The 25,400-nt window shown below is 43.9% G+C and overlaps 1 protein-coding gene across 3 annotated transcripts; it reads right to left on the minus strand.

The window, feature by feature from the left end:
* Window positions 1-241: 241 nt before the first annotated feature.
* Window positions 242-25,400, minus strand: Nfkbiz (NFKB inhibitor zeta). 3 transcript variants are annotated; one of them, XM_051150044.1, is made up of 12 exons: window positions 10,051-10,467; window positions 7,787-7,926; window positions 7,152-7,182; window positions 6,920-7,023; window positions 5,879-6,693; window positions 5,187-5,292; window positions 4,598-4,744; window positions 4,325-4,388; window positions 3,890-4,059; window positions 3,234-3,344; window positions 2,964-3,131; window positions 242-1,512 (listed from the first exon to the last, which is right to left on the minus strand). In XM_051150044.1, the coding sequence occupies exons 1-12, from the start codon at window positions 10,334-10,336 to the stop codon at window positions 1,459-1,461; spliced, it is 2,196 nt and encodes a 731-aa protein (XP_051006001.1). In that variant the 5' UTR covers window positions 10,337-10,467; the 3' UTR covers window positions 242-1,458. The 3 variants fall into 3 exon arrangements, with proteins under 3 accessions (XP_051006001.1, XP_051006002.1, XP_051005999.1); XM_051150045.1 differs by lacking the exons at window positions 242-1,512; window positions 10,051-10,467 and adding an exon at window positions 25,376-25,400 and having other exon boundaries at window positions 2,825-3,131; XM_051150042.1 differs by lacking the exon at window positions 242-1,512 and having other exon boundaries at window positions 2,825-3,131; window positions 10,051-10,470.

Raw genomic sequence — 25,400 nt, forward strand, 5'->3', positions numbered from 1 at the left:
ATTAATACTCTCCCTGGGCTGGGAATAGAGCTCAGTGGCTAAAGAGCTTGCCTAGCATGCACAAGAGCCTAGAGTCAGTCTTCAGTAACAGGAAAATCTAGTACTCTTCAACCTACACACACAAACAAGGCACTAGGAAGAAGAAATGTATATTGTAAGGCAGCATGAGCTTACTAATGTTCACTTAAAACTATGCATGAGTTTTGTCAGTGGGTGGACTAGGTTTACCCCACCTTAGAGATGCCAAGTGGCTGTGTCTAACTTCTGTCCATACAATATGCTGAATTAAGCAATATGATCAATTCAATCCAAAGGGTGTCTTTTTTTAAAAAAAGAACATGAGTTCTTAGCTACAAAAGATAAGTTAGTCAATTAAAAGGCATCAATTTTAATGGGTCATATTTATTACAAAGAATTAGTGCACAATCAAAGCTAAATATATTCTTCCCAGATGTGTCAAATGTAAGCAAAATGATATTAAAAGAATTAACATTACTAAAAAGGAAAACATTTTCATGAATAGCATAAACATCAGCATATTATTACTATTTGACAACAGGAAACAAGAAGCTCTGCTTCAATACTGAATTTTTGTAATTTCTATTAGGGACCAACAGAAACTTCAACTTACATAAATCACAAACTCTAAGAGGTGGCCCATAAAAAGGGTCTCCTCGAGAACCTACAAATGTGTCTCTTTCCAATGCATGAGAAGCCCATTTGCAAACCAAACATGGCAACTTTGGGACCCACTTCCCCTTTGCTTTATCCGCAAAAACTATAGTGGTGATTACACGATAAAAGTTGCTTTGGGTGTACATAATGTTTTAAGTGGTGACAGTTCACTAGCTCTTTTCTATTTTATTGATTTACACATTGCAAATATCCACATTAACAGTCAAATACGCACATCTTAAAGGTAAAAAGAACAATTATATACAGCTTCCGAGATCACGTCCTAAGCACAGAGCCCTCTCTCACCTTGAGTGAGAATATTAACCTCCAGCGCCTGCATCAGCCCAAAGAAGCATCAACAGGACATCCAAACTTCTGTCTGCTTTCAAATGCTCTCACTTTTCTTCTCATGTTTCGAGTCCACCTAATTTGAAACTGGCAATAGCTACATGAGCTATGCTTTGTGCTGCAATTCAAGCCTTTTCCCAGGAGTCTTTTCCTACCCAAAAGCTCCTTTTTATTGAAGGCACTTTTACCATTCAGATCAAATTCAAATGTAAAGATCCCAGATACCTGGGTATGAAATATGCAAATCTGCCAAGAAAATTAGATATTTGTCTTCTTTTCTTTTAATATAACCCACTATATAATAGTGAACTAAATGTGCTTGTTTCATAGAAACAACTTACATTTGCCAATACAGGGCAAATGGTCTATGTACAGATATATCGGGACTGCCTAACTGACAGTGAGTGTTGATGACCAGGCTCCAAGCCAATGGAGCTAGTATGGTGGTGCTCGCTGCTGAACAGACTTCCCCTTCAGGATACGCCGGATCTAGAAGAGAAATGAATGGTGAAGCGTTCATTTCTAGTGGTCAAAGTGGTACACTTCCCTTCACAGTTTCACCCCTCTCATGAACCCTCTACAGCGCTCCTAAGTTGTGAGCAAAGCTAAATCAACTCACCAGCCCCAGGGGGGGTTTCAAATTACAACTTGTACAGCTTATTTCAAGTTTCTTGTAATGACTGTTGAGTGTGGGACAGTAAGTCACCTCCATTAAAACTGAAAGTCAGCAGCTGAAATAGGTCCGATCCCTCTGCTAACCTTTACCACTAGCACTTATGAGGAGAGCAGCAACATGGCAGTTACTATGGCCTAAGACTACCTCATGTGTTGTGAAACCAGCCTCCAGTAACAAGAATGTAAGGTCCCTATTAGATACACTCAAGTGTATCTCAATGACCTCCACGTCAAAACAGTGCCCAGAATATCCGAATGTTAAAGCAACTGTGTGCCAATTTACAGGTCCCAAGAAGTTCCCCCACACTCATCCAGAGTGACTGATTTTGTCTTCTGGTTGGACAAGCCATGGTATCTACCTCTCCACCCACAACAGATTAGAAGCAATGACTTAGAGGAAAAGATTGTGGTGGCTGCTTATAGCTGCTAAAAGGAAACCTGTCCAGCAGCCAGAGCTTTACAATGAGGAAAAGGAGAAGCCCCTCTCCATGACACCACAACACAGAAGGAAAAAGATGACAACACTGTAAGACTGGTGAAGAGCCTCATAGTCCTGGACCACCTTGGGACACTAGTATGTGAGAGTGCATCACAGTGGAGCAGCAAATACTGAGCATGAGACCACCATCTGCTAGTTAATCCTGGTTCTGGTCTTTTCTAAATACTAATTCTTTTCTCAGTTAAACTTTACTGAAAAGTTTTTTTTTTTTTTTTTTTTTTTGCAACTTCTAAATGACTATGTGAAAACTGCTACAAGCTATGAAGTGTGTAAGAACCAAAGAGCTCCACAGACAAGTTTCTAGAACATGTTGGTTCTAATGACAGCTAGGAAGCAAAGAAAAAACTAACTTGTGTAAATTAATTTATAATTAATAATGTATGCAAACATTTGTCCATAGCTACCAATCACCCTGGCTCCCTCTGGGAAAAGATGTCCATCAAAACTAATTTCTTAAAAAATTAAGTTCTTACAGGGAAAAGTTTGCTCATGTGGGACTATTTAAGCCTCAATGATAAAATATAATTGCACTTAATAAGCACAGCATACTTTTAACATGTTCTGGGTTCTTTGCCATCTTTTAAGGAGGATTAGTTAGTAGACAGAGTTATAAAAGCTGATATTAACTAAGCATTTCTTACATGCCTGAACTACTTCAAGCAGTCTACACTAAGCAGCCCACCTACAGAGCATCAGCTGCCCTTTGCCCTCTATATTTCAGACCCAAGGGCCTAAGGGAACTTCTACTTCCTCCTGTGGCCCTCACCTGTTCTCCCACAGGGCCATCTGGAACCAAATGTACGGGCTGCTCGTTCTCCAAGTTCCGAGTACTCGGGTCTGCTCCCTTCCTCATCAACAGCCGGACCGCATCCAATTGTGTCATCCGATACTGCAGGCTGGCAGCAACGTGGAGGGCAGTGTTTCCATTGTAAGCCTGAAAACAAGGCAACGAAAGGGCACACATAAGGAAGGGGGAAATTCCATGGGAGGAGCTCAAAAAATTGAAAGTGGCAGGACCGAGGTTTTCTAAAACTACCTTTGCATTCACAAAAGACAGGCAACTGGGCAACTCCAAAAACAGGCGAATGAGTTCCAGATTCGCTTCTTCTGCTGCCAAATGCAGGGCTGTGCGGCCACTTTTACGATCCTTGTGAAGGCAAGAAAGGCAAGAGTGAAAAATCCAGTTGTCCTCTGACCTCCACACAGGCCCATACATATGCGCACACACACAAAGCAAATAAAAATCTAACAAAAATATTTTCAAAACATAAAAATGGGAAAAGTCAAATTCCAGATTCCACAAAGAAAAATAAATAAGTAAAATAAAAAGAACCATTCCAAAAAGCACCATCTTTTCCCAGCACATGAAAACGAAAGCCAAAGTAACATCAATTTCCTGCTTCTCTTAACTTTTAAACAAAGACTAATTTATTTCCCAGCTAACTGGTTTTGTTGTTTGGATAACTCAAATTAAAAAGAAATTAAGAAAGCGGATTAAAGGATGTTTTCAAAGCTAAGCTTCTTAAATGCACATATAAAGCGACTCACTCCACTATTTAAAAATAAACAGGGGGTGAGGGGTGGGGAGTACGCAGGGGGGGGGGGGGGTAGTAGTTTAATCTGTGTTTGCAAGCCAGGACTCAGTCACACCCACTTTCTCCCTACCCATCTCTAACCTCTACCGGAAGTTACCTTCGCCTCCACTGCTGCTCCCATCTGAATGAGACACTTGATGGTGTCAACCAGACTCTTATTCTTTAGTAAGAGATCCTGCATTTCAGGTGAATGAGGTTGTTGATTCCTCTGCAGTTCGTGTACCACAGCGTTGTGAGCCACAACTGCACAATGGAGGGGAGTCAGGCCTAGGAAGAAGGGGTACAGTGGAAGTCAAAACGTCCCATCAAGTTTTTTGGTCACTGTAACCATCTTTAGGATGGTTCCTCGGTTCACTTAGAACAGTCTCCATAACACCTAGCAAGGTAATCCACATATACCTAGGCACTTTGCCTGTAAAACATTTAGCTTTATTTGCCATCTCTCTTTCTAAGTATGACACTTAATACTTTTAGAATTCATGGGCCTGACTTTCCATGTGGTTCTTTATCCAATCGAGTCTCAGCCACTTACCATCGTAGTTAGTTGCCTCAAGATCTAAAAACTGATTGCTCATCACTGCTCCCTTCTGGATTGCCTGCAAATTTAAAAAAAAAAAAAAAAAAACACTCCTGTTATCCCAAGGTGAGGTGCACAAATAGTCATTTACTGCTGTCCTGAGAAATAAATAATTTGACTCAAAACAGATTATTTTAGCAAGCAGACTACAAGGCAGCTTCTTGTAATCTAAGCCCTAAGGCTCTGGCACTACGATGCCTGAAGCCTGCTTTCCAGCTGGCTGCTTACCTGGAGCACCTGGGAGTGGCCCTTTTCTGCACAGACGTGCAGGGGTGTTCTTCCCCAGCAGTCTGTGGTGTTCACCTGGGCACCAAGGTTCACCAGATCTTGCACAATGAGGTGCTGGTTGGCAGCTACAGCCACTTGAAAGGCACTCTGTGGACATTTAGAGAAGAAAGAATTTTGTTTTTAAACCTATTAACGCTACCATTAACAAGGAACATGAAACTAAAATACAGCTGAGAGGAAATGGCCACAGAAAGAAAATAAATCCTATTAATAAGCAACCAAATACAGCAAGACAAGGAAACTAAAATAAGTTTAGGGTGCGGTTTTAATTCTATGCAGCCTTTGGTCAAACAACTGCAAAGTTAACATTAATAACTTCAAGGTTAACGGTGGCAAAAAAAAAAAAGTCAATATCTCAAAGTTAATATTAACTAAAGTCTCTTGCTCTGGGGCTCTTAAAACAATCTGCCCCGGAGGCTGGCTGCCCCTCACTTCAACACAAGCCCATCTCTGCCGGAACAATCTGCCCCAGAGGCCGGCTACCCCTCACTTCAGCACAAGCCCGTCTTTGCCGGAACAACACCCTCACCTGTCCGTTATGCTCTTTCACGTCCAACATGTTCAGGTCGTTCATCTTTCTTGCAAGAACATAGGAAAGTGCTCGCCTCCCTTGGGCAACGGCAATGTGGAGAAATCTGGTGAAGAGGCAAGGAGAAGAGAGGAATGGCTTCCGACTACATTAAGTTCACCAGAGAAAACAAAACTGTCCTTCACCCTATTTCCGATACACTGGTCCACTCAAATCAAACAGCCCAGAGGAGGAGACTTTGGCTTTTCTGGCATCTACCTCAACCGTAACAGAAGGATAAGAGGGAGGACCTAGCTGAGCACCATACTGAGCATTTAAGACCTATGGGTTTTTTTCTTTGTTAGTACTAATAAAAATTCTATGACAGAAACATTATCTTATTTGTCAAGAAATAGAGGTGTGGAGATTTTAAGTAACTTGCCCAAAACTATAAAGACATCAGGACAGAGTAGGATCCAGCCTACAGACCAAGTCCAAATTCATAGTCATGATGTAATTGTTTCGGTTCTAAAGATACAATCAACATTAGCCTTCACAACAAGCTATTCCCAGGAAGTACATAGTTTTAATGAGAACAAAAGGTTTTCTTTTCCTTTTGAGAAAAAGCTAAAAGGAACATCCTTTCTCGAAATATGAATTGTCATTCTGACAAGCACTAAGTGTGAACGTGCATGAGATAAAAGGGTACTCACGTGTCACCATCGGCATCCTTAGAGAGAAACTGGTCTTGGGAAATATTTGCCAATTTGCTTTCTTCCTGCTCCACCTGCCACTGAAAAAACGACTTCCCTAGCTGCGTGGTGTTCATCGGACTTCCCATGATGTTCTGGAGTGACAAGGAAGTACCCAAGGAGGGTAAGCCAGCATTGTGCACTCCGACTGCCTCGCAGGCATTGTTTGGCATCAGGCCGAAGTTCTGCAGGTGAGTCTCATTTTGTGGGGGTATGCTGGGGGAAGCCTGAATGGGAACAGCGATGTTCTCGGACTCCCCTTGGCCACTCAGAAGAGACACAAAACTTTGACTTGTGCAGAACTGTGCGTCTGGATTATCAAAGAGGTTCGGTTCGTACTTGGGAGACTGGGACACTCTGGAATAAGGACTGAACTGCAGGGTCTGGTTGTGTGAATAGTTCTGCGGCTGCGGCTGAGGTTGCGGCTGCAGCTGCGGCTGAGGCTGCAGCTGCTGCATGTTCTGGGTTTGTGGAGAATACTGGTACATAGAAGCCTGGTCCATCATTTGTGGAGAGCCACTGACTTGGAATGGTTGGTATTTCTGAGGTGGAGTGAAGGCTTGCCCTCCATGGAAATCCTGGCATTGGTCTCTTGGGGAGTTCTGGGGTACCACGGGATTCATCCAGTTAACCTGGACAGTGTTTAGTGAGACCGGGCTGCACTCATTCTTAATGTTTATAATGTTCTGGAGCAAAGCAGCACTACTCTCCAGTTTGGAGTCACTGTGACGGGCATCTTCCATGCTCTCTCCAGGTGCAGGTGCTTGTGGTGGTGTCTGGAAAGAAGGGAAGAGCAACGTTCATAATCACTTCCTTTTAAAGAACTCTAAGAGCTAGCAGGCAGACTCAGCGGCAGGCTACACATGGCTAAGCGTCAATCCCAAGCACCAAAAATGTTTTGTTTTGCTTTGCTTTGCTTTGTTTTGTTTTGTTTTTTAAATAGCAACACTATCCCAGGAATGGCTCTACAGAGTGTTCAGAGGAAAATAATGAGATGCTTACCACAAAGTGAGTTGGCAACAGAGCTGGCCTTTTGCAAACTGATCCATCAGACAGAGTACCAGTCCCCTTTCTCTTCCCCACTGCAGATACCGCGCTCTTCAATTCTGTCCCCAAGGAAAGAATATGCAATCTGTGATCATTCCAACTTGACAAATTCCACCTACAGCCACACTGAGTCATTTTACTCTAAAATAGACCAGTAAAATTATGAATAAATAGAAGTAGCTCTTACCCGAGAATTGCTCAATGCTCGCACTCTGTGTCTACAAGAGAAAAAGATTCTAATTGAGTACATACAAAATGGTTTCTTACCTAGTGAAGATTTACCTCTACGCCCTCTATAGCAGACATAAACCTCTGAGAAAATAAATACTACCAGAACAGCTGTCTCCATGTTCTTATTCTCTCCTCCCTGCGTTCTCTCTCTCTCCCTCTCTCTCTCTCTGTGTGTATGTGTGTGTGTGTGTGTGTGTGTCTGTCTTTCTCTGTGTGTATGTGTGTGTGTGTGTGTGTGTGTGTGTCTGCTTTTTCATTTTCACTTCTAGCCTACTCAATCCTGTCAGGATGAAATAAGTAAGACCATCTGCTTCTTTCTATTCTGACTGAATCCCATGAAGGCCCTTGGCCCTACACTTGTTTTCATTAAATTGCCCTTACACACCTGGCACTGAGCCAAGGGCGAGGAACGCACCAAATAACAAAACACATATATCCTGCCCTATGAATTCGTCATCTGTGAAAAACTGCAAGTGAGTTACTGGACCTAGGTTAACAAAACAAAACAAAACAAACAAACAAAAAAAAAAAACCAGAAACCTTGACAGACTAGTTTCCCACCCACTCAAAACAAACAGCAGATGCCACCACCTTAAACTCATCCACTGACTGGCCAGAAGTCTTCTGTTTGTTACTTCGGATGTGCAGCAGCAGCTCCTTCACCGAGTTCTTCACCCGAACACCTTGAAACGGTCCTCTCTGCTGCCTGCCAACCCCCATATGGGGCTCAGCTGTTCAGAAGAAAAGGAGATGGTCTCAGTTACGCCTCTTTAGAGCCTGAATCGTAACAGCCCTCCAAAGACGGCAACCTAATGGTGATCACTGGGTTCTCACCATCAGTCTCCAGATCGTCTCAAGGGGTCTGTGCTCCCTGATAGATCTTCCTACAGGGCACCCTAGGGAACTGAAGTGCTATCAAATATGGTTGAGGATCCCTGGGGCCAACAGATGGGCCCAAATAAAGCTTCTCTGTCTCTCAGTACTATTTACTCAGGAAATAGGACCAGAGGTTTTGCTAAGATTGTAGACTTATAATTATCCGTGACTTTGAGAAATCCTTGGAGGAGCAGAGTATAAATGAGGCATTTGTAATTTGTAAAACAAAGTCTTTTCTATTCGTTCATATAGAAATTATAAAATACCTTTATGTCATTCACCTGATAAGGAACAAAACTTCCTCTAAAGACCTCAAGGGACCACAGCTGAACAATTAACAAGCCAGCAACAGGGACCAAAGATTTCTTAGTATCTCCTTAATTCATGTATGCCAAGAAAGCTGCTTAAATTCACTTAGCCCATTTCCACATTCACACACAGGATTTCCCCGTCACTCTCTGTTCTTAGAATTACGTACATGGGCATTCTAAGTAAAAAGGGAAACAGGCGTGTTCACCTTAAAACTTCAGAAGGCAGTTTAAAGTTTACTATGAGTACAGTATTGCAGCCTTAGCCACAGCTATATAACAAGCTCTTGCACATGGATTGAACACAACACTGAGACGTTCAGGAATGAATGGCTGGTCCAACTGTCCAAAATAGGAAAAATAAAATGGAGAACAAAGCATAATTTGACCATCTATACCACAAGTGTCTGTGACAAACACCTCAGTGATGAGGAGAATAAAGTGATCAGATACTCTTTCCATTCAAGTTGAGGGATTTCAACAAACACCCAAACAGCCTGAATGGAATAGCATGCCTGTGGAGTGACAAGAGTTAAAAAATTTTCCATGCCCGCGTCACAGGGAGAAAAAAAAAAAAAAAAATTCAGGAATCCCCCATGGCGTGTGTGGTAAATCAAGAACTAGCAAAAATCAGTTCAGCCAGACTTCGGCCAAAGGGCCTAATGGGCCTCAGGGCTGTCGATGCATACAGGCCTAACTTTTTCGATAGGCTATACACGACGACACTGTAGCTTAAGGCACATCATTTTAAATTAAAAATAACTTTTAAAAAAAAAAAAAAAAAAGGCAACCAAAGTTTGAGTGGCCAGCAGTAAGAAACAGCAAATGAGAAGAAGCTCCAAGGGCTGCGATAATCTAGGCGGTGTTTAATCTACCACAGAGGCATCCTGTTTTCCCCCAAATTATGCAACTCGCTTCATGAAGAAAAGAAACCATGCAATTCGCAGCTAAAGAAAGGGCTTCACTAGATGTAACTTTTTCCATTCTTAAGCACACAGAAAAAAAGAAAAAGAAACACACACACGACGGCAGAATTCTGAGCAGGCCTCTGAAACTCATCATAAACTAAGCCCAGAAGCTGAATCATTCTTCCGACCCCCGGACTCCTGTACTACACCCTGATAATTGGTTTCTTTTTCTTTTATTCATTCTTACAAATATATTAGGAGTAAGTCATGGCTTCAAATCCAGTACCCAAACTTGAACCCTCCGCCACTGCTTCTCACTTTTAAAAGTTACAAGAAGAAAACCACATCTCCATCAGACCCAAAACTTCCAACGCATTATAATTATTTCTCGAAGGTTGTTGAGTTCGGGGGCGGGGGCGAAGTGGAAAAGGAAAGGTTTAGGAGATGGGAGAAAAAGAAAACCATAGACTCTCAAGTCGTTCTGCCACCGCCACCCCCGCCCGAGAGCCAGCGTTCTAGCCTGCGGAGTGCTGGGAGCTAGAGCCCAAAGGCGCGGGACTCTGCAGACAGCCCAGGGCATTCCGCCAGAATCAGGACAAGGCGCTAAGTCACTCGTGACTACTCCGTGTCTGTCCCACCGCTAAAAAGTCGCAGAGGCCGCTTAATGACCCCACTATGCGCCCCTTATCTGGGGACTCCTGCCCCATCCTCCCAGGCGTGTAAACCCGGAGTATAGAACCGCGAGGTCCCACGGGTGGGTTACCTTGCGGGCGCTCGGCGCGGGCACCACCTCTCGGACGGGACTCCACGGCCCCGCAGGAGGACACGGAGGAAGTGGAGGAGAAGTCGGAGGAGTCAGAGGCCGGGGAGCCCGGCGCGGAGGGCACGGTGGACAGGTAACCGGTGTCGCAGGCACCGGGGGCGGAGGGTGGCGAGGCGCCGTAGAAGTATGCCAGGTTGAGCGGGCTGGTCATGAGGCCGCAGTCGCCGGCCGCATCCAGCAGCCCCTCTCCGCCGCGGCTGTCGTCCAGCAGCTTGTCCACGATCATGCTCCCAGGCTAGGCGTTCAGGGGTCCCCAGACACCTGCGCCACCGGCGGGCTACGCGGCAGGCTGCGGCAAAGCGACTCGTACGTGCGCGCCCCGAGGCGGCCGGGTTATTTAACCAGCAGTGTTCGTTCGCCCCGCCCGGCCGTCGGCGGCGCCTGGGCTGCCTCCCGCCCCGCCTCCGGATGCATCTAGTTTCCAGTAAAATGCCCGAGATGAGGCAATGCGCCCTCCGCCCTCGCCCCGCCCCGTCCGGGCGGACCGGTTGTTTTCCGGCGGCTCACCTTGGAAACCCCGGCCAGCACCCGCGCCCCGGACCCTCGCCGATGCCAGCTCCAAGCCTCCCTGCTGTCCTGCGCTCGGCGCACCGCACCTCACGGGCCGGGCCGCGAGTACAGGGAGTGAGAACCCCCTCTCCCCCGCCCCTACGGCAGGGCGCGCTGCGGGGAGCCTCGGGCCGCTACCGGAACGGGTCCGCCCGGTTCCGGGAGTAGGAAGCCCAAGCCATGCGTGCAGAGTTCTGTCTCCTCCCGTGCCTCCCAGCACTTAACCGCCTCCAAACCTGGAAGCGTTTGCCCCCGTACTTTCAGGCCTGGCCTGGGTTTCAGAGGGCTTGAAGTTTTTCTAACTTCGTATCTGGGCCATAACTGATTTTTTTTTTTTTTTTTTTTTTTTGTGCAGCATTGGAATAAAAAATTAAAAATTTTAAAAATTTAAAAAAGAACAGCTATCTACCCTTTCGTAACCCTCAATACTAGAATAAAGTCTTCCTAGTACAATGATTAATACAATACATGCATGCCTATCTTTGTGTGTTTTACATCATTTTTAATATATTACGTAATGTTTTATTGTGCACAACTTTGTGTCTGATAAACACAGGGATTTTGATTTTTCTGTCTTGAACACTTTTTTCAATGTTTATACAACTATTGCCACCACAATAGTTGAAATGACAAGGAAAGTTTGTTTTCTGGGGTGAAAAGGGATGAATGATTAAGTCTATCTTTTCATGTGCATTTTAGCCCGTAGGAGTAAGATTCAGACACCCATATTAAAACAAGCCAACAGTGGTTCTATCTTTTCATGTACATTTTAGCTAGTAGGACACATATTAAAAGAAACTGACTGTGGTTAGGCATCATGAGAGACGCAAAGTTCAGTGAGCAGCCTAAAAAGAGAGCGTGTTTCTTGTGGAGAGGAAAGGTCAAGAGGAAAGTCCTCGCAAAGGCTGTGGCTTTAAGACGAGCCCTACAGGATGGCCCTCAAGGGCTGCAGGAGACTCATCCGCAAAGAATTGAGGCCAGGAGTCAGGGAAGAGTTCGCAGTGCTTTTCAGGACTGCCAAAGGGAAGACAGCATTCAATGTAAAAGGTAACCTTAAGTGGAGCACCTCCGGAGGCCAAGGAAGATGCTAGAACTTTGATGCTCACTGAAGAAGCAGGAAGGAATTTGAAGCAAGCAAAATTAATCTGGAAACAATTTTAGAGGAGATGAGACTGAGGGAGTCCTAGTGGCAAGTGAAAATTAGTTGCTATGGCCCAAGAAAGATGACTTGACCTAGAAGAAACAGTAGCGAAAGGAAAGGTAAAAGTAAACAGCAAGTAACTAGGTAAGTAAGTACATTGCACTAAGGCAGGATCCACAAATATGGCATGGCTGACAGTGCTGAGTCAGCAGGGCGACCCACAGCTCTATAGGGCACTAGGCAGGCGTTGAGCATTATTTAAGGCACAACTAAAATTAATATCAATAACTTCTTATAGCTCACACTTCTGCTTGTTTTCTGGAAATAAACAAAGATGGGAAAATGAGGGGATTGGATTCCCTTAACTGTTAGCTGTTCAGCCCTTGCCCTGTGCTCAAGGCAGCCTTGAGAAAAGAAGTCAAACAACTTGTAACACTCCACAGGGCTTCCCGGCAGCTGCAGTCGTTTGTTACTAAAACACAACTCCAGCTTCTAAAGGTGTAGCCTGAGCCAGAACTGTCTGAAACCCTGGCCTTTTGCAGGAACATTTCCACCAAGGCCAGACTGAGGGCATGTCCCCTGGGAGGAGCCTACAAGAGAGACTCCTGTGACTGGTGTATTTACACTGTGATTGGTGCAAAGACAACCCTTCCTTTACAGGAAGGTGATGGGTGGCTAGACAGCCACTCCTGGTGTATAATAGAAGCAAGCTGCTCAACTGACCCCTGCTAACAGACACCCTGTGGACACCCTGTGGTTCCTACCTCCCCGGTGGGTGTCACAACAATAGGTCCAACTGAAGGCTCTTGAATAGTATTGCCTGCTTATTGTGATTAATTTTTAAGTTAGCATACAAAAGCAATGGGTTCCATCGTGGCATTGTCACACATATCTGTCATTATAATCTGTTCTACTTCATCACTTTACCCCACTATCTGCCCCCTGGTCCCACTGGCTAGATAAGTACTCCCCTCTGAGTCCATCACCCTCTCTCTGACCTTCTTTTAGGTCTCTTTGTCTTCTCTCATGACCTCCTTTTCTAGTTCCATTACACACACACACACACACACACACACTTGAATTATCACAGTGATTAAAGTCCTCACTTGTCTGACATGGGTCTGATAATGTTTTAAAGATGCAGATTAGAAGACCTGTCTCTTCGAGGCTCAGAGGCCTGTCTGCCTGTAAGGACACCAGAAAAGATGAAAATCATATGCCAGAAAGTTCTGTGACTCGTGAGAAGGAGAAATGTGTTCCAAAGTGACCTGCAGAACCCTTTCACTTGGCTTTATAGATGTTAATAATTTACTTTATTGTGCTTTATACAACAGAACAGTTTGAACAGTTTTATGGTACCAGTTATGTTGTAAGACCATTGGCAGGCCAATAATCCAGAGTTCTAAAAATGGAACAGATGTTTTAAGTGCAAATGTAATGAACTTAATACCGTACATAGTTTAGAACGGCATTTCCTATTTGCAATGGAAACCTCGGTATCTAAGGGAGTGAGCTATTGTACTATATTGGCACAAGAAAACAGGTAATAAGTCAGCAATGCCCCATCATTGGCTTTGATGACAGAAAGGGGCAGGGGAGGGGGGAGAAATCACAGCACACCGCCACTTTGAAATGACACAACAGCTCAGCAAACATCTCTGGTGTGAAGGAGTCTGCTTCTGCCTGAGAGAGGACAATTCTACAGACTTCATCTGCTATTTGGCCGCGCTCACCTGATATCAGCCCAACATGTTACATGAATGTCTGACTACAAATGCAAAGGGCGCCAAGGCATCTGAAATGTACAGTCGTCACCTATCTGAATGAATCTCAAGACTTAATGCTGGGGAAACGTATGTTTCACTTAAGGAAGTCCTAGATAACATCATAATGAGTCTAAATGTTATCCCTACACAAAATATGTATCACTTTACTTTTCTGTGTGGCGAAAGAGGAGGCACCCATGGATGTTTGTGCTGTACCTTGAGGTACAATGATTATCTTTAAGAAGAGTATTTGTTCATCGGGATGAACAGCACAGCTTGCCATTCGTTCTAATCAAAACTAGACTGTGAGCTGAGCCATCATGTGTCATAAAACGCCGACTTCGTGTGAAACACTGGAGATTCGGATTTCTCTTTAATTACAAAGTAAGTCTGCTATATCATCAAGAAGAAGAACTAACAGTATTCGTTGGCAGTGAGAGAATTCACGGTTTTTAATGAAAAATTAGAATTTGGGGCAATCACCGTCAGATCTCCTGAGTTGAAAAGCCTCCAGATATTTATGTAAAGACTTTTGTGATGAAGCCAGCAGTAATGTTATTCACAGATATATTTTCATATCATATAAGGAAACATACATACTTATCATTATACACGTGGTAAAGCACTAGAAAATCTGTATCACTCGATTAACCGTATGTTTCATGTGAACAACGCAAGAGACTACAAAAATCACCTATGTATGGGTAAGCGCTTTTAAAGTACAAGCCAGACCGATGGGTTTAATAAGTCAGAACATAAGAGTTGGCTGGGGTATAGGGATGTGGCTCAGTGGTAGAGCACCTGCCCAGCATGAAAAAGGCCTTGGGTTCAGTCCGCCAAAACACTCACACAAATATGCCGGAAGCATGGTGTTGCATACTTGTAATACCAGTGCCTAGGAGGCAGGGGCAGGAAGATGCGGTGTTCAAGATCGGCCTGTACTACACAGTAAGATCTCGGCTGGCCTCGGCTGCATAGCAATGTCTAAAAAAAAAAAAAAAAAAGAAAGAAAGAAAGAAAGAAAGAAAAGAAAATGTTGATTGGACCGATTTAAGTATCAATTTATATTTTTCAAGACTTTCACATTCGAGGGCTTGAAAGAAGACACACGGGTTAAAAGTACTCGCTGCTCTTACAGAAGATCCAGACTCAGTTCCCAGAGCCCACATGGCAGCCCACAACCACCTGTGACTCCAGTTCCAAGGGGCCTGACATGCTCTTCTGGACTCCAGGAGCACCAGGCACACATGGTGCACATGCATGCATCCATCCATGCAAAACACTCAAAAATTAAATAGTAAATAAAAAAAAATTTCACATTCAAAGTCTCCTTTTGTGGAGCTGGGGTGTCGTACATGGCCTCACTCTGTACCTGAGGCTGCCCTGAAACTCACTGTACCCTGAGATAAGCTCACACTTGCAGCGCTCCACCAACGGTTGGGCTTAGAGGCATGCGCCGTCTTTAACCTCGCTTTCTTTTACACACAGGTCATGTACATCCGTCGGACATTCCTTAGGTAAGAACATGAATGCTTAGATGCCAGAATGTTAATTCAAGGATGTTTTTCTAAGGATGTCCTCTGATGTACACCCCTTTGCTCAGAACCCAAAGCATGAAGGTTCCGGCTGGAAGGAGGTATTTGTTGTTGTTGTTGTTGCTTTTTATAGAGGCTCACTCTGCATTTCTACAAATAAGGAAGCAGTGTGTGCCAGATTAAAAACGCCAATTATAGAAATGTTCAAGACCTGAGAAAGAAGCCGGCACAGGCCATGCACAAAGTGGGCATCACCAATAAAATAATTAACAGTGACAGCCACAAAATATAACCTACTGATAATGTTAACGCGAGTAGCTATCACTACTGAAAGGTCCACCATACACCAAATACTATGTTAAGTTATTTGCATCATCTCTAGTGTAAGCAATGGCTGAAAGACTGGACAAAGCCTGGAGTGAAATCAATACAGTCAGCGGCCAAAAACTAAAGCGGCAGCTAACAAGAGCTTGCCAACCACAGTTCCTGTTAGCAGGTAAAATACAGCATGCAAAAGCTACGGGTGGGAAGACTGTAACCCCGCTATCCACAACAAACTCTGGACTTTCTGTTATTGAGAGATGTGTGAATTTAATGGAGTTAATTACAGTCACCTGGACAATCACCTCACCTCCCCCAAAACTGCTTTTGTTTACACCTTCAGTATACCTTTAGTCGGGAACTGGGGGCTGGCTGTGGTGGCGCACGCCTTTAATCCCAGCACTTGGGAGGCAAAGGCAGGTAGACCGCTGTGAGTTCTAGGCCAGCCTGGTCTACAAAAGTGAGTCCAGGACCAGTCATAACTACACAGATAAACCCTGTCTCAAAAAAAAAAAAAAAAAAACAGAAACTGGGGACCACAGCCTCTAAGCTAACCCCAATCCTTTGTGCATGCTGCTACCTAAGAATGGTTTTTACTTTTTTAATCATTGACTTTTAAGTGACTGTTTAAGTACTTACATAATATCCTCCATCTTCTCTCTTGGCCCTCAAAGCCTCAAACATTTCTGTTTGGCCCACTATGGAAAAAAAAAAATTTCCACCCTCTGATTGAGGCAGAGGGGCTCAGATGATCTGCAGTATGCCTTTAAAGCCTGCAAACCCGACTCTAGCCATTCCTGACAATGCAACCTTGGGCAGATTCCTTCATCTCTGAGTATCAGTGTATGCTCCTGAAAATTGAGAAAAACTAGTATTTAAACCAAATTGTTAATATCAGCAATGCATATAATATACTGGACAGACTCCAAAAACTGAGCAAATATCAATTCTCTTGTCGTTCCTATACTTTATTGTGAGCTATGAATAAACCTCTTATTTCTGTGTCTGCAGCTGGAGACGGAGGAATCAATTACAGACAGGACAACAAAAGACCTGTTAGTCTGTTAGTCATAACTTGTCTCTGGATAGCACGCGTGCACGGGTGCACACGTGTGCGCGCGCACACACACACACACACACACACACAAGCATTTTTACATTTGTGCCGTTAAACTGGTTAGAAAGGAACCCAATGTACTGTTGAATCAATGCATCAGGAAACTTAGAATGAACAAGCATGTCATCAGGATGTACCAGTTAGTAATGAGTGTCAGCCACTCAGCTCTCCTCTCAGCGCACTTCCACACTTCCTGTTTCCAAATATCACAGCCAATTCCAGCTCCTAAATCTCACATTGGCCTTTACAGGCTTGTCCTGTTACCTTCAAGGTAACCTCTCTGTCAGTCTCATCATCTCCATAGAGTTCCAGAGAAGCCCAACAAAAGGGGAGGAGGAATGGAAAAAAAAAAAAAAAAAAGGTTCTGCAGAAAGAGCCAAGAATAAAAAGGTTTTGTCTTTGTTTTGTTTGGGGGTTTGGGGTTTTTTTTGGGCATTGGTTTTGGAGTTTTTGTTTAGTTTTATATGTCCAGAGTCTTGGAATCCTTGATCGGTGACTCTTGGCCATTTTTCCCAGGTTTCCAGACGGCTATGACTCTTCCCAAGTGGTGCTCTGTGCCTAGATCTTCACACTGCTCTGTGGCATCTAGACCAATCCCCCAGGGGTTTCAACAGTTCCGTGAAAAAGGAATTCCCCATCTGTTGGAGCACGCTCATTTAAATTCTTTTATCCAATAATTCCACTGCCATTTTTAAGCACTCAGACTGCTAAGAGGCAAGGTATGTAAGGACAAGAGAACTCAAAGGTAGGCTCAGCGGCACTTTGGGTGGCTCCTGAGAGGGGAGCAGAGTTGGTTTGAACGCCTAGCTAGCCTAAGACTGGAGGTTATGACAGCTCCATGGCACCCTTCCACGGCAGCAGCACTACTGAGGACCTGTGTGGACCAGGGTGACAGGCATACATGTTGTATGTGAGTGGGGCGCTACAGCTGCAATGAGGTAAGCATCTAAATGCAAGCACAATGAGGGAAGAGGGCTAGCAGAAGCCAAAAACTTGACAAATAACAGCAAAAATGTAGAAGCAAACAGATAATCTGGGAGTAACCAGATTGTAGAAATGCCTGAAATTTTAGACAGAGTCACATCTAGTTTCTTACAAGGAAATGCTGCAGCAGTGGAGGATACCGGTGACCTTAGTCAGAGGAAGGCACAAGTTGAGGAAAACACAAGTGGAAATAAAACCAATGTTCAGCCTGCATGGTGAGGACCTAGAGCCTCTGCTCAGACGTAATTGATAGGCAGCACAGTCTCCTTATGGGTCCCATAATATGAGGAGTAGGGGCTGCCTCTGACATGGACTCTGGCGCCCACTTGTTCATCACCTCCCCCTGGCAGGGCGGCCTTGCCAGCCCACAGAGGAAGAGGGTACAGGCAGTCTAGATGAGACTTGATAGGCTGGAGACAGACGATAGGGGAGGGACCTGTCCCTGTTTGAGGACTAGGGGAGGGGGAGAGGGAAGAGGAAGGAGGGAGGGGGGTAGGACCAGAAGGAGTCAAGGAAGTGGGCTACAATTGGGATGTAAAGTGAATTAATTTTTAAAAAAAAAATTTTTTTAATTAAACAAGTCAAAAAGAAAATGTTTCAAGCTGACCCTTTTGATTTGTGCGGGTGTTCATTCATCAAATAGCATTTGTTAAAGGAAAAAAAAAAAAAAACCTTCAGCAGAAAACAAAAAGGCAATACCTGGAATATAACCTACTTAAAGGAATCTAAATTCGATCAGTCACACAGTCTCACCTATTTGTTGATTCATTCAGTAAATGCTTAAGGAGCAAGCACAGCTGTGGGTGGTGTACTAGACGGTACTGACCTGAAGTGCAGTCTGTGCTCACGTGGCGCTTACACGCACAGCAGAGACACCGGTCTAAGTGCTGTACAATGCAGGGCAAGTGCCAGGATGTGCTAGGAATCAAGGAAAGGTAAAGAAAACCGGAAGTGCCGTCTCAGACACACTGCGGAGCTTGCTACTGCCTTCCACACCTGCATGACCACAAAGCACTTTGACACCTAAGACTTTTGGTTTGGTTTGTTGGGTTGGGTTTTTGTTTTATCCGAGGCAGAGTCTCACTATGTAGCCCTGGCTGGCCTAGAACTCACTCTATAATACTTGGCTGGTCTGGAACTCACAGAGATCCACCTGCCTCTGCCTCCAATGTGCTGAGATTAAAAGTGTGCACCAGAACTGAGACTTTTTTTTTTTTTTTTTTAAATACATCTCATTCTTTCGGAACTTTGAACAATGTCACCCAATCCCACAAGCTCAGCTCTGACCGAAGTCAAGTCTCCAGGTTCTAGTACCAGCCATACCTCGGACTTCTAATCCCATGCTGCCACATGCATGACAGACAGTTCTAAAACCAAACCTATGAGAGACACCTCATGCAGTGTAGACATGAAGGACTTAGTTCAATCCCTAGAACATATGTAACAAAATGCCAAGTGTGACAGCACACACACACACACACACACATACACACGAAGGTGGATAACACTTGAGGCAGGATACCCAAAGCTAGCCTCAGGCTTCCATATGCACACACATGCACACCTCACACATATGTACATGCACACACAAATATGTACATACAAGCATACATGGAAGGGAAGGGAAGGAAGGAAGGAAATAGTACGTCTTTTTTTTTTTTTTCAAGTGCAAAAGCCTGAGCCCAAACATATACAGCACTCATGTAAAAAGTCAGGTCCAGCTTCACGTGCCTGTAGCCCTAGCATTGGGAGGTGAAGACAGGCACATGCGGAGAGCAACCTGGCTAGCCAGCCTTGCAAAAATGTCAAGTTCTGATTCACTGAGAAACCCTGACTCAAGGCTGGACCATCAAAAGGAAGACACCTAAAGTCTGCTCTGGCCTCTGCACATGTGCATGTGCATACATTCACCTGCTCATCCAAATGCATTCATCCCATGTGAACACACACACACACACACACAGACACACACACACACACACACACACACCTTTCCAGAATTTTTCAAATGAAGATTTGATGCTTTCTCCCTATCATTTTACTGTAAGAAAGTTCTAGTAATTCTTTTCTCCAAAGTGGGTACTACCCACTCCTTTGTACTCATTCTCACTATCATCATGTTTAAAAGCAACTGGAGGACCCCAGAAGTGCTTCAGAGTGTAAAAAATGCATTTGCTGTCAAGCCTGAAGACATGCATTCAATCCCAGGACCCACATGTTATGAGAAAGAACAGACCCTCAAAAGTTGTTGTCTGACCTTTACACACATACCATGACATATAAACACCCACACTCTCACACACACGTACACACACAATAAATAAATGTAATCATTAAAATATAATAATAATAATAATAATAATAATAGCATTTAGAGAGGAGATGGAGATGGTTCAGTGGATAAAATGGTTCCTATGCAAGCTTAACGTTGTGAGTTCAGATCCTTAGCACACATATTAAAGATAGGTGATGGCATACAGGCCTATAACCCCAGAAGAAGAGGCAGAGACTCCTGGGGACTCTCTGACTAGCAAGTCTACTGTAATGGTGTGCCCCAGGTTTAGTGACCCCTACTGAATCCTCAATATAAAAGATGCAGAAGTGACTGAGGAAGTCAACCCTCCTCACAAATAAATAATTAAACAGACACGAATAACTGGACGTTTTGGAAGACATTTCTCCTGCTCAACTGCTGGACCCAATGACAGAGTCCAAATCAAATGAATCCCTAAGCCTGATTTCACATCCTCTAAGGTGGGGCCTTACCAGACCACCTATCAATTCAGTTACAGTCTTAACTGCATGCCTACCACCAGAGAATTCCTTTATTGATGACCTAAGCTCTGGGACTTCAAAATGAGACTCTATTTGGAGATAGGCCTTTAAAGAGATCACTTAAAGTGAGGTCAAGAGGTTTTCTGTTGCTGCTGCTCCTCCTGTTTTGGGGTTTTGGGGTGTGTGTGTGCGTGTGCGTGTATGAATGCACCTATGTATACAGGTATAAGCCATAGGATCAGTCTTGGGTGCCATTCCTTGGGCACCATACACTTGGGTTTTTTGTTTTGTTTTTTGAGACAGGCTCTCTCTTCAGCCTAGAGCCCACAGAGTGGGCTAGGCTGGCTGACCAGCAAGCCCCAGGGGCCACTGTCCCTGACTCCTCATGACAGGATGATGATCATGGCCACCATGTCCAGGATATTTTTTTTTAGACTTGGATTCTAGGGATCAAATTCTAGGGATCAGATCTGCACGTTTATACAGCAAGCATTTTATCAACTGGGTTCTCTCTCTGGAACCATAACTTTCTGTTTGTTTGTTTGTTTGTTTGTTTTTAAGCAGCTAAGTTGAGGAGAACCTCTCTATAACACCTCTAGCAAGCTAGTGCTCAATTCCAGGATATTTATATCCTCATGAACCACAGTAGAAAACAGCACATTGATTCTTCCTACAAGTTTTATCCAACCTAAAGTTCTTGCTTGCAACATCTTTCAACTTTTGTTCAAAATCACAGGGTTTTCAAGTGAAGTGAAGTTTAGTCCAAATCCCATCCAATCACTTAATAACCACATACTATTAATTGTTTCCCCTAGGACTGTTTCTCTAATTCTTAAAATGGACATTTAACTATTTTTGGTTAGTGTATTGGTTAAATGAGGCAGTAGTTATGATATGCTAAGCATATTCACACTAGCATTACCATACTAATGATGGTAGTTATAATTATTATTATTTTTCAGGTCTGTGTTTAATACTTGATAGTAAAATAGTCACACATCTTTGACTCACCAGCCTAACGTGGAGGAAATCTAAGGAAAGAGGACAACCTTGAAGTCAGGTTTGGAGCCCCTTCCCACAGGGCTTCAGATGCCTGAGAACAGTGGAAAGCTGATGTGACAAGCCACAGGGAGCCATTCAGAGTTGCTGAGCAAAGTGAAAACATCAGAGGTGGCAGCTGCGCTCATGTAGATACGTGGGACACTCTACAACAGCCAAGGTCGTGAACTGGAGTGGTACCCATGGTATGGAAAGGGGGTGCTACTCAGGGAAATGATTCAGAAGCATAATCCATAGGGCTGACAATGGACTGGAAAACAGAGGAAGGACAGGGTCAGGCCACACAAGGCTGACAGGTAGAGCATCATTCTGCCACTGGGCTGCATCTCACCTCTTCCCTGCAACTGATCAGAGCAGTCACTGCCCCCACCGACTTCAAGAGGGCATCTCATAATCACCTCATGGGGCATGAGCCTTTACAAAAGGCTACTTACATTTTAAAGAGAGGCTGAACCGCTAGCTGGACCAATAGGTTTGATAGGGCCCCACCTTAGAGGATGTGAAATCAGGCTTAGGAATTGGTTTAATCTGGACTCTGTCACTGGGTCCAGTGATTAAGCCAGAGAAATGTCTTCCGAAACACCCAGTTATTTTTCTCTGTTTAATCATTTATTTGTGTGGAGGCGTGTCCTCTTCAATCACTTCTCCACCTTATATATTTATAAGTTCTTGACAACCATAAAGTTTGGAGCTTAGTCAAACAAATGAAGTATATGGAACTGGGCCCTGAATGTTGCAGCCACCTTGTACCTCCCTGAGTTACAAGCCAACTGTCATCAGTCACCGTGCCCTAGATATTTAATTAGTGTTGCATGTAAGAATCTGTCTTATCTTAATGCTCGATGCTGTCCAACCCCACAAATAAACAAACAAAATTGTTTTCCTTGGTTGTTCAAGACCTAGAGAGCTTTGGCCCAGGATGACAAGCTGGAAGACCTTGCTCCACCCACTTCTGCCATCTTGGATCAAGCTTATCTGATAGGACAGTAGCGATTTCAAGAGTCAATGCAGCAGTCTGGCTCAGAAAACTGGGTTTTTAGCTTCCTCTAAGCATTGTCTTCCATCTCAGCTCAAACCTTCTTTGCCTTTAGCAGAGGAAAGAAACAGAGAGCCCTTTCAGGCTTCCTGATAGCTTTCCACAGACAGCTATTACAATTGAAAAATGAATCATTTTCACTGCTTTTTATGTTATGGAGTATTTGCTAAACAAAAACTCACAGAGCAACTGTGTGTTATGAATGTGAAGGTTAGGTAATAGAAACAAAGAAAGGATGGGCGATGAACTCAGAGGCACCTAATTCCCACTCTCTTGGTTCTCTCAGCCCATCGCCAGTCACAGGCCTAGCCACAGCACCTGTGAGTCAATGTGTAGCTCCAGCCCTTTTAAACTCCCAGGATCTCTTTTGAATTTGGAATCCCATGGCAAGTGGTCTAAATATTTGAAAGGATCCAGCGTATATGAAATCCAGGATGTTACCCCAGTGGTTTTCCTTGGCACAATGTCCAGCCATACACTTGTTTCTAAAGTGCAGGTAGACTTTGAGGAAGGGTTTTGTTTCAATCATTGTGAGGCTGAATACAGAATCACTGGACAGATTCTATACTCTTATCTTGGTTATCAGCCCTTGACTTACCCCTATGGTACACATAATTATTCACCCTACCCAGCCAAACACTGCAAAACGAGTTAAGCTGAAATAGGCAGGCTGGCAAGACAGCTCTCTGGACAAAGGCACTTGCCACCAAACCTAATGACCCCAGTTTGAGTCCCAGAACCCATATGGTAGAAGGAGAACTCCAGAACCCAAAAGATGTCCTCAGACCTACACACACACACACACACACACACACACACACACACACAATATATATATGTATGTAAGTATTAAATATATGTGCATGTATATACACACACACGTATATAAGTTATAAATTTTTTTAAAGAAGGAAAACTGGTATAGAAGTTTCAAAAAGTTCTACACAGGGCCAGCAAAATGGTTCAGTGGGCAAATCACTTGCTTCGGTGAGTTCAAGGCCCAAACCTCACAGTGGAAGGGGAGAGAACTGCCTTCCACTGTGGCAGTACACATTCAGACAATAATAACAATTCAAGTAAGCTTTAAAAGTTATATGCAGTATTACCATGATCTGGCAATTGGCTTCTGGGTATCTGGCCAAAAGTACTTACATCAAAGGCACAAACAGATACTTGTCTACACAGGTTCATAGCATAGAGCTCATAACTTTGATGTCATATATAACTTTACAATAATTTTTGAAAATATTTTGAAATATTTAAAGATATATTAGAAGAAAACTTCTCTTATGATGCAAAGAATAGAAATGGTTCCTCCTTTGACAGCTAGTACTTTTAAAGTCTTGACAATGATGGAGACAGAAAAGAAGAGAAAGAGAAAAGCTGAGAATGGCATTTGAATTAGTTCATATTTACACTGGGGCACCTTGACATTTTTTGCACCTTTGCATGCCCTACAGAAAATTTCTAACACATTTCTTTCCTAGACACCTTCTTGTGAGCATTAACGCTGCAGATATTCAGCACATGGGTCGGCATGCCACGGCTCCTTGCAGGGCATGCAGGTGGATGTGCCTTGTAATAGCTTCAGGTTTTTCTCCAAAAGAAACAATATTTGCCATCTTGGGGTGATGTTACCCACTTGGAGAACACACAATTTGTAGCACGACCCCTCTCCGATGGGTGCTATTCAAGAAGCAAAACTTAATCAAAATAACCAGGGGGACTGAGAGTGCATGTAAATGACGCCATGCACTGTCACCCAAGTAGGCTCATGTGTTCCTCCACTCCACAGAGCCTGTAGGGAATGCAGGCTGGGTAGGGACTGTGAGGTGATTCTACAAAACAACCAGGGGGAACAAATATGTAAATGTCTTTATATAGCCTTCTGGAGGCTACCTATGAAAACAGATAACCCCATTAGCTGTATTAGCGCACTCTGAAACATGAGTGATGGTACAGACAGGTCGGTGGGCTAACCTAAGGCTCCCTTCTTCAGAGGCAGTGGGCCCAGCAGTAGGGGGAGTGGGAATGTTTCCCCAACGTTTATCTTTTCAACATGGAAGAAAAGGTCCTGAGAGGAGCAAAGGGAAACTGACAACAGGATAACCCTTCCTCTAATCTCTGCTACTGTTCCCAAAAAGGACCTAGAAAGTAAATGGCCAGGTCTTAGCGAATCTTTGAATCCTTAGGGCAGAGACTCCTGCAGTCCCACTCTCTGAAGGCGAAAGCACTTTCCTATGGTCTCCCTCAAATGAGTGTTGTCATTGGTGGTTAGCAAGCAGAACTGAATCAGGTAACTATGGAGTGAGTGGAAGCCAAGGCTCAGCTCAAGAAGAAAAAGACCCTTGGGGAGAAACTGGCCTCTTCCACTGGCATATTTGTATACCTGGCCTTAGGGTAAATGTAGATTCTAACTACTTAATTCTGTCTAGGGGACCCTGAGCCAACTGGCTAATTCTCCTGGTTCTATGAAATATAGCACCTCAAATGCCAATACGAGGAAAAACTGAGCTCTTATGGATTCAGCTCCTAAAAGAAGTGTGTATAAATGTTAATTTCAAGTCCAGTATTTTTTTCCCCATGAAATACTTGGGACCAAACTGGAGAAACAGGAAGTGCTTTGATCAGAAACCACAGATCTGAGCTCAAAATGAGCTTCTTGACCCACCCTGAGCAGACATGATGCTCGCTGAGCTCGTGAAAGATTTCATAATCCTGAAACTGTCCATCAGCAGAGGGCTGGAGTCCCCCTTACTCGTGCTCCTGATCCATTTGTTTATTTGAAAAAGGCCAAACCACCAAAAACTTTTGGTTCATAAATCACAGTTATCTGCTTGTAAATAAACTTCAGAAACCGGTTAAATTAAGGGCTTTGCAAACCTTAACACTCTGAATAAAATACCCCATCTCCCATACTGACAATACCACCTGAGACAGAAGAAATACTTAGATCCCACTTAGAAGCATCCACCCACTCACCCTCAGGACTTGAGCATCAGCCAGG

The sequence above is a fragment of the Acomys russatus genome, chromosome 8, assembly GCF_903995435.1.
Source record: "Acomys russatus chromosome 8, mAcoRus1.1, whole genome shotgun sequence".
In the NCBI taxonomy this organism is placed as follows: Eukaryota; Metazoa; Chordata; class Mammalia; order Rodentia; family Muridae; genus Acomys; species Acomys russatus.